The sequence below is a fragment of the Drosophila takahashii genome, chromosome 2R (genome assembly GCF_030179915.1).
Source record: "Drosophila takahashii strain IR98-3 E-12201 chromosome 2R, DtakHiC1v2, whole genome shotgun sequence".
Taxonomy (NCBI): domain Eukaryota; kingdom Metazoa; phylum Arthropoda; class Insecta; order Diptera; family Drosophilidae; genus Drosophila; species Drosophila takahashii.
Window position 1 is genome coordinate 15,729,745 of NC_091679.1, and position 10,233 is coordinate 15,739,977.

The window sequence follows — 10,233 nt, forward strand, 5'->3', positions numbered from 1 at the left end:
GAGTTCCTCTTCGAAGCAGGAGAGGCTTTAAAATCGCATATATTTAATGTGCTTCAAAGCTACATGTCCGGTAAAGTTAATTTTGAGCTTTTTGCGGAATATATGCTCGTGAAAGATGACGATTTAAAAACGGAGACTAAACAATTCCAAAGCAAAATGGAAGTTGTTACAAACCACTCGGATTTAGACCGCATATTCACCAATCACACAGACCATCTGAAAATAAAAATGGAAGAGTTTCAGGAAAGGGATAGCGGGTGGACCCTACTCCGCATAATTCGATTGGAAATGAATTTCAATCAATTTAAACCGCTTTCTGGTTCCTCATTTATCCCAACACCACCCAAGCTTTTTTCGAAAAAAGCAATAATTTATGTTCAAAATAAGAATGATTCATACTGTTTTAAATGGACTTTGATTTCGGCACTTACAAAGGTAGCAAGTAACCCTAGCATATGCTACACATATAAAGTTGATATAAGGGCCGAAAGATTTGTTTTAACATCTGGAATAAATTTGGACTTCAGTGGGTTAACATTCCCGCTCAAAATAAAGGACATAGACATTTTCATTCAAAAAAACGTTACATTGAGTATTAACGTTTTTGGATATGATGAGGAAAGTGAAACTATAATTGGACCTCTTTATCAATCTGGAGTTGAAAAGCCGACGCACATAAATATACTTTTCCTGGAAGGAAACGGATTCGGTCACTGCACATGGATAAAAAATATTTCAAAGTATGAATTTTACTCGTTATAGACCTACTTTTACTTATTATGTTACATTACTTGTTTTATTTTTCTTTTGTTTAACAGACTAATGACTTCACAAAGAGGATCACATAATGGACGGGAATGGTTTTGCAATACCTGCTTAAATTTTTCATCAACTGCAAGTCACGCACTTCGCCACAAGGAGGTTTGCAGTGGAAAGGTTGCCACTCTCCCAAGCCCATATAAATCGACATTGAAGTATACGGCACTGCGTCATCAACTAAAAGTTCCGTTCGCAGTGTATGCAGATTTCGAGTGTATACTTCGACGTAAAAATATTGATGTAAGTCCTAAACTGTTTAATGTAAATGAACATGTACCAATTTCATATGCTTACTTTATAAAGTGTGCATATGATTCTAGCTTAGATAAATTTGTAATGAAAACGGGAGGTAATTCAGCCATAAATTTTGTCAATTCCCTTGTAAATAACTTAAAAACTATTCATACAAATTATTTGAGTAAAATTGTTCCCATAGTAATGAATCCAGAGGACGAATATGATTTTGAGTTTACCCTCAATTGTCATATTTGTGAGAAGGCTTTAGCGGATGATAGGGTTCGAGATCATTGTCATTATACAGGTAGATACAGAGGTGCAGCTCATTCGAAATGTAATTTAGAATTGAAAACGTCTAATTTTATCCCAGTTTTCTTCCACAATTTCTCCAAGTATGATTGTCACTTGTTTATCAAAGAATTAACATTAATACCTGGAGAAATTAAAGTTATTCCCATAAACAAGGAGCACTTCATTTCAGTAATGAAAAAAATTGAAAATGAATGTGGAAACAGTTTTGAGATAAGGTTTCTAGACACATTTAGATTTATATCATCTAGTCTAGATGCCTTAGCGTCCAATTTAGAAGATGATCAACTTAAATCAGTAAGATCACATTTTAATTGTGAAAATGAATTTAGGCTTATGCGGAAGAAGGGTGTATTCCCATATGAATATCTTGATTCAGAGCATAGACTAGAGGAAACTAGTTTACCATCAAGAGACCAATTTTATAATCAGTTTACTGAAAAGCATTGTTCTCAAGAGGAATATAGTCATGCTGTTAAAGTTTGGACACAATTTTCCTGTAAATCTCTAAAGGACTATCTAGAGATTTATTTAAAAACTGATGTATTATTAATAATAATAGACATATTAACTGACGTTTTTGAAAATTTCCGTTTAATTTGCATGAAAATTTATTCTCTTGACCCAGCTCATTTTTATACAACACCAGGTTTATCTTGGCAGGCAATGCTGAAAACCACTCAAATTGAGTTACAGTTAATAACTGATATTGATATGTATAAATTTATACAAAGTGGAATTCGGGGTGGTTTGGTACAATGCTGTCACAGATATAGTAAAGCAAATAATAAATATTTAAGTGATTATGATGCTAGTAAAGAGTCATCATTTTTAATGTATTTAGATGCAAATAATTTGTATGGTTGGGCAATGTCTCAACCTTTACCTTACCAAGGGTTTAAGTGGTTGTCTCCCATAGACATAGAAAATTTGGTAGTAGAAAATATTCCAAGCGATGGACATTATGGTTATATTTTAGAAGTGGATTTGGACTATCCATACAGTATCCATGATTTACATAGTGATTTACCGTTTTGTTCATCAACAAAGTTAGCCACTAATAGCGAAAAAGTAAAAAAATTAATTGCCGACCTCGGAAATAAAAAAAATTATATCATTCATTATAAAAATTTACAGCAATGTTTGCTTAATGGGTTGCAGCTAATAAAAATTCATAGAGGGATACGTTTTGAGCAAAAACCTTGGCTCAATATCGTCAAAAAGCTAAAAATTCATTTGAAAAAGATTTTTTTAAATTATTAAATAATGCAGTCTACGGTAAAACCCTAGAAAATATCGAGAATCGCGTTGACATTAAAATAGTTTGTGATTGGGATCCTCCACAGAATAATAATAATAAAAGTGGTCGTAAAAAATTATGTGCACGAGCATTAATTTCCAAATTTAATTTTCAAAGTGCTACAAAACTAGAGAATGATTTTTATACAATTCAAATGAGAAGAATGTCATATGTATACGATAAACCCATGTATCTTGGGTTTACAGTATTAGAGTTATCAAAGTGGAACATGTATAATTTCCATTATCAGTATATGAAACCGAAATTTCAAGATAATATAAGATTAAATTACATGGATACAGATTCCTTCATCTATACAATTAAAACTGATGATTTTTATAGAGATATTCGGAATGATATAGAATTCAAATTTGATACATCTGGTTATTCCGAAGAAAGAGCCAACTTATATAATTTTAAAATATGCAATAAAGCGGTATTAGGTGTTTTTAAAGATGAGCTTCATGGTAGACCAATGTCAGAGTTTGTTGGTCTCCGTCCTAAGGTTTATTGTTATAAAATTGATTCTATGGACAAATCGTTTATGAAATCTAAGGGAGTAACGAGAACAGCACTAGAGTATCTAGATATTGAAAAATATAAAAAGGTTCTTTTCACTGAAAATCGAATGTATGGCGGCATGTCAGTTTTTAGATCTAAAAATCATACCATAAATACTTACAAAATGACAAAAATAATTCTCGATGGTAATGATACGAAGAGAAAAGTTGAGGGTGATAAAATGTCTACACTCCCTTATCATCATAAGGGTTTAATAGAAAGGGAACTCATATCAAATGTTCAAATCCTTGAGGGAGAGTCACTTGTTTTGGGGAGACAGGTAGATGAAATAGAAAGTCTTGAATTCCAGACTGAGGAACAAAAAACTTTACTCAAGCGTCTAAAAACAGAAATTGAAAATGTTGAACATGATTTACTATACAAGTCGCTTGAACTTGAAATGTTTTATAATGAATTGCCCCCCGATCCCAAAAAACAGAAACAATTTTAGATTTAACAATGCAAAATATTTATTTAATTAGTAAGTTTGATAAAAGGTGTTGAACAATAAAAATTAACAAAATATATATAAATCTTAAGCAATATATATATATATAAATGTTTATATTTTGTTAGTATAACATTAAGTTGCACGAATAACAAATACATTTCAATAAATTGAGTATTAAATATAAAATATTTGGGTGTGTTTTTAATTTTTTTTTTTTGGAAATTTTTTATAAATTGGGTGAGTATATTTTATTTGATTGGTTTTGTACCCGTTGCCTATATAGATAATTCCACAGTTCTAATTCATGTGGGTTCATTTTAGCTTCAGGTTCAGAATCCCTGTCTTGAACAGGTTCATCTTCTTCTTCAGCTGATTTTTCTTCCTCGTTTTTTTCCCTTATCTGTTTTAGATAATAACCCAACTCTACTTGTTCAGGAGTAATATCATTATTTTCATTACTCTCATCGCTATTGCTTAAGTTAATGTTTATATTTTGGTGATAAAGTTGTGTGATGTCATCATCAGTTAAATTAAAACTAGAAATATTATTAGAAATTGAATTTACTGAAACTACGTTAAATCCTAAAAGGTGAACATATTCAACTGAAATGACACAAACAAAAAAAAAAAAAACGAATTAATGAAATGAAATAATATATACTAAAGTAAATTAACTTGCCTTTTGTTTTGTTTAATATATTATTTCCTTGAGGAATTTTTATATCCTTCTGAAATAAATAAGTAATATGTTATCCCTAATTCATATAAAAGTTGTTGCGGTTCAACAACTCGCTACACTCTAATAGACATAATTTTCCCCCATCAGAGTCTATACCACTCAAGTCTAGTTCCTCAATTGTTATAACCTCTCTTTTACTTATCTTGGGTGGAGGTGGTAAATCTATTGTTTTTGGTAGAAGTGGATAGTAAAAAAGTTCTTCATCAATTTCTACACAGTTTATTTGAATCTTATACATATCTAGATGAGAATGTTTTTTTAACCTTTTTGAAACGTAATGGCACTGGATTCTTAAAGTGAAAAGGTCTCTATAACCGAGTTTATAATATCTATCGAAACCTCTGTTTCCTGTTACAATAGTTCCGCCCTCTCTATTTTCCCTTTCAAGCAAGTCTGATTTAAACTTCTCTAACAATTCCTTTTTAAGAAAAGAATATTTTTTTTCTACACTACGCTTCTCTGTTTTATTTAAAATTTTTGACTCTTCACTTACATTATCATTATTACCATCTTCTTCATTTAGTGGCGTAAATGATTGTTTGGAGGGTGACGACAAATCATCGTACTCATCATAGATTTGGAAATTAGCTGGTGGGGGTGTTGATGATGATGATTCTGTTGCTTCTGTTGATGATGATGCTTCTGTTGAGGATGATGATGCTTCTGTTGATGATGATGATGCTTCTGTTGTTGTTGTTTCTGTTGTTGTTGTTTCTGTTGTTGTTGTTTCTGTTGTTGTTGTTTCTGTTGTTGTTGTTTCTGTTGTTGTTGTTGTTGTTTCTGAAATTAAATATCATAACAAAAGTTAACAAAAATCGAAAAAGGAAAAAAAGTAATTTGTGATTGTTATTTATATTGATATTTACCTTGTGGTGCTTCGTCGTCTTCATCTTTTTTTAGTTTCCTCTCTTCTGTTATATAGCTTGCCATTGTTGTTGCTTCTGAAATTAAATAACATATAGAAAAGTAATAAAACAAAAAAAAAAAAAAATTTTTATTGTTATTATTGTTTTGATGTTCTTACCTTGGGAGGTTTTTAGTTTACTCTCTAACTCATCAATGTTATTTATATTCGCTAGTGAACTGTTCTTAAATAGATACAATTTCAGCTGAATATTCAAAACATCATTGTTAGGGAGTAAAATTTGAATAATTGTGGTTTCCATTGTCTCGTTGTATGTCGTTAGATGTGAAGTGGGTATTACACCCATTTCCACTACTCCTATTACAGAAACTATTATTAAAAATAGTTTCATTATTTAATTATTATTCATTTTCACACACACACACACACACAATTAATAATAAAGTTTGAGTTTTTAGCTTTCACTTTCACTTTTATATGAGCAATTTGAGCTCCAATTTTCACCGTCTTGTCTTGCTTGCGATCGCTACTGAAAAAATCATAAGCGCCCCAGTGGTATTTATTTAGAATTTTCAGTATATTACTCTTATGTAAACGAATAAAGGGATGGGGCAATCATTCCTAAATATGCTGGCGAACCAGTCCAACAAACAGAAACAATATATACAAACCTTGAGTAAACATTCTTATAGCCCTCCACACGCCCTCCACAGAAAGCAGAACATTCTTATCGCCCTCCACAGAAAGCAGAACATTCTATCAGTCTTTGCGTGTGCGTATGTGGAAACTATTTTTGATTTTGTATACGTAGGGTGCGGCCTTTCGATGCGGGCGATTGTGTCTGGAAACTATTTTTGATGATGTGTACGTACATGAGCATGCGAGTCTGAACATAATTATAGAAACCACTTGTAATGGAAGATCTTCGAAGTCTTTGCGTGTGCGTATGTGGAAACTATTTTGACTTTGTATACGTAGGGTGGTGGGGGATTTTGGCTGGAGACTATTTTTGAACTTGTACATAAGCTGTTACATGAGCATGCCGGTCTGAACATATTTATTTTTCTGTTGCTGAGTTGATTAGTATATGGAGTATATATTCTTTTATTTTCAATCCGAATAAGAGTTGCTCTATAAAATATTATCTTTAGATTCCCAGCTATCATATTTTTTTGAAAACCCCAACCAACGTACACGGACTTTATTCCCGTCTCTCTTTATTATTTTTTCCACTAAATATTTGTCTGGGAAACGAGTTTTTTTCAGTTCTTCTTTGTAAAATCCACCTTGTATTGGAGTACCTTCAAAGTCTTCCAACAAGTATGTGGTAGGGTATGTGTTTTTCACACTTGTTATTTTAAAAATTTCTGTAGTCCAATTCGGTGTATACCCCTTTTCAAACACATGTTTATATTTACTGATGCGTACATAATCTCCATTACGCAATTTCCCCACACTAAACATTTTGAGATGATTGTAGGCTGTTTTCAAAATGTGTTTTTCATTGGAAGAATTGACGTCAATTGGGGCGACCTTAATTGTTCTATGTGGTCTTTTGTTGTATATATCAATTAATTTTTTATACATATCAACCCACTTGTATGTTCCGCTAAAACTAAATTCACGCCACATAAGTTCCTTCAAACTTCTGTTGAAGCGTTCCACAATTGAAGCTTTTACAATTGAATAGGTAGAATAATGGTTTATTCCATATTGTTTCATTAACGCGTTAAATTGTTTGTTAAAAAATGCAGTTCCATCATCCGTTTGTAAATTTTTTGGTGTTCCACGTCCAGATTTGAAAATTTTTTCCATTGCCATTGAGACATCTTTAGCGCTTTTTGATTTTAATGCTTCTCCCCAGGCATATTTGCTAAAACAATCCACAACAGTCAAAATATAAAAATATCCTCCGTTAAGCTTTGAATACTTTCCCATTTCCACTAAATCTGCTTGCCAGAGATCATTTATACCCTTTGTCACTACCCTTCGACGTTTAAAATTACGTCGACACGGAGCATGAATTTCTTTAACAATACCCAATTTATCACTCATATTTTTTGGTACTAGAACTTTCTTACTATTGGAGTTGCAGTACCTTCTATTTCAACTGTCTGTGATTTTAAAACTGATTTCGGTTGAGTAACATATTTATAAACATAGCTCTCAATACTATTAATCTTTGTTAACATATTGGATAGGATTTTATCAACATTATCAGCCCTCCCATTATTAACTTGAACTAAATTTTCCAAAGAAGTTATTTTAGAAAGTCTTCGATTAAGGGATGTATTTATTTTCGTATTAAGGTCTTTCTTTAACGTCTCCAAGTTTTCATCGACATATTTTTTCGTCGTTGCATCCGAATAATCTATTGGGTTCCCACAATTTTTAATTCGTTTCTGTTGGGTATTCAGGTTTTCGTCGCCATCAATGTACAACCCCACAACAGTTTTAATATCCCTTTTTAAAATATCTGTGTGCTCTTTTTCGTCTGAAAAGTGACCAAACTTGTCGACAGACATTTTGTTTATAAGGTAATTTAAAGTTTGTGAACCTTATTTATTCAATTAATATATAATTTTAGCCTCTCGCAGTTCTTCTATTATAGACATGATCTCGTTATTGTGATTAGTGTTGCCAGCGGCCTTTGAAGCTATTAAAAGCTGCAATCTTTCAACTAATTCATTGACGTCATCCCAATAAATATAATTGGGTTTTGCTCTTTGTAGGGACATGTATCCAAATGCCTTTTTAATTGATTTTTTTTGTTTTGATTGAATTGGGGTGGATATAGCTGAAGGATGTATATTTTCATTGCTCATGAACTTTTTAATAATGTTTGTATACTTGTATCCTCTAGTTCCTTTTATTCGCTTATTTGGATCAAAATCTATTCTATGTGCACTTGTCTCAGTAATGATATCTTTATAATTTTTCAAGTCTGTGGCACTGAATTGTGTAGGTTTATTATGAACAATCAGAGAATAAAGCCCAGGAGTCAAATCCCACGTGCTTCCACTTGATAATTGAATTTTATTATGACTTATATGTAATTCACTATTCCCCAAATTTAAGGATTTGGGGTGTTGTGTTCTCGTTGAGTTCTATTTCAGACTGCTTTATTGTATGGAAAGCTTACAGAGTTGCCAGATTCTTAAAGTACTAACAGAGTATAGAATGGAGGAATAGAAAACAGATATTCGGTTGACAATATATAACACATCTCCTCCTTTAATTAGGAACGAATAGAATTTTTAGGTTTTCGGAAATCCTTGGGCTTAAAACGATTTACTTCTTGGCGAACACGACTACTTTGGCGAACAGGTATGCCGGATGAAAGTCGTGCTGTTTGTTTTTGCCTTGGTTGTTGGTTAGATGATGTGGAGCTCTCAGGTGGCTCAGGTTCAGGATCACGTTGCTGAACGGCTGGCGGAGTTACCGGTTGATCTTCTTGCAGTGGTGGTTGATCTTGTTGCTGTGGTGATTGATTTGAAGATGTTTGCGGAATATCCGGGACCCACCAGAACTCTGGAGGTTTTTCGATGGAGCTGCTTGCCGACAATTTCGGTTTTAGCTGGTTGAAATGGCGCTTGATATAACCATTTGCGGTGCGAACCATGAAAAGCATTTTTCCAATTGGACGGTCGATAAAGCCTTCAATCCACTTTTCTCCCCTTGCATAATTGCGAGCGTAGACCATTTGATTTGAGACGTACTTGGTAACCGATTGCTTGGCTTCGACAGGCTGCTCGAAAAGTTGACTTAGTACGGTACGGACTGGACGACCATGGATTAACTCTGCGGGAGATTTTCCGTAGGAATTTGGAGTGAACCTGTAAGAAGCAAGATATTTAGTAACTGCTACTCGGACTGGTATACCGTCTTTAAGGTTTTTCTTGACTGAGAATTTAAACGTCTGAACAAAACGCTCTGCTAATCCATTGGATGCCGGATGGAACGGTGCTGTGGTTATGTGTTTAATTCCATGAAGTTTGCAGAATTCTTCGAAGGCGTCAACCGTAAGCTGCGGACCGTTGTCGCTGACCATGGTTTTTGGATATCCTTCGATGGCGAATATCGATGATAGTGCAGCGATCGTGTTAGCGGTTGTAGTGGACGACATTTGAACTACAAATGGGAACTGCGAGTAAGCGTCTACGCAGATTAGCCACATGGAATCGAATATTGGGCCGGCGAAGTCGATATGAATTCGCTCCCACGCTGTTGTTGCTGCAGGCCAAACTTTGATACTCTTTTGGAGGAGCAGGATTGTTGCACTTGCAGATGCTGCATGACTGAGCAAGGTTTTTAATATCTGCGTCAATCGTAGGCCACCAAACATGTTGTCTAGCTAACTGCTTCATTCGAACAATGCCCCAATGACCTTCGTGTAACAGCTTAAGGATATGCGCTTGAAGAGTTACTGGGATTACTACACGACTGGCATCTGTGTGTAGGCAAAGCAATTTTTTGTTGATCGTTAGGGCAAATTTTCGATTAAAGTATGGTGATAATGCTTCCTCGCCTTGCTGAAGTTTTTCTGGCCATCCTACAGTAACATACCGTAAGACTTGTTTTAGAAGTTTGTCCTTGTCGATGTGGTTGCGAATGATCTCAGAATTGATCGGTGGTGACAGTTCCATTACGATTTGGCAGGCTTCTTCTTCTCTGTCGAAATCCGGATCCATGCCCACGGGAAGGCGCGATAAGGCATCTGCGTTGCCATGAGCAGATGTAGATCGATACTGTATTTCAAAGTTATAAGCCATGAGAATGATGGCCCAGCGCTGTAGCCTGTTTGACGTCATTAAAGGAAGATGCTTGCCTGGATTGAAAATCGTTACAAGTGGCTTGTGATCCGTTATAAGGGTAAACTTTCGGCCGTACAAATATTGGTGAAAACGTTTCACACCGAATATTATAGAAAGTCCTTCTTTTTCGATTTGGCT

General features: G+C 34.1%; 1 protein-coding gene across 6 annotated transcripts; it reads right to left on the bottom strand.

Moving 5' to 3' along the window:
* Positions 1-3,716: 3,716 nt before the first annotated feature.
* Positions 3,717-5,796, bottom strand: LOC138912398 (uncharacterized). 6 transcript variants are annotated; one of them, XR_011417930.1, is made up of 5 exons: positions 5,441-5,796; positions 5,283-5,357; positions 4,910-5,196; positions 4,357-4,402; positions 3,717-4,280 (listed from the first exon to the last, which is right to left on the bottom strand). XR_011417930.1 is itself a non-coding variant. In XM_070213178.1 (4 exons), the coding sequence occupies exons 1-4, from the start codon at positions 5,670-5,672 to the stop codon at positions 4,260-4,262; spliced, it is 615 nt and encodes a 204-aa protein (XP_070069279.1). In that variant the 5' UTR covers positions 5,673-5,796; the 3' UTR covers positions 3,719-4,259. The 6 variants fall into 6 exon arrangements, 1 of the variants encoding a protein (XP_070069279.1); XR_011417928.1 differs by having other exon boundaries at positions 3,718-4,280; positions 4,357-4,405; XM_070213178.1 differs by lacking the exon at positions 4,357-4,402 and having other exon boundaries at positions 3,719-4,280.
* Positions 5,797-10,233: the final 4,437 nt, after the last annotated feature.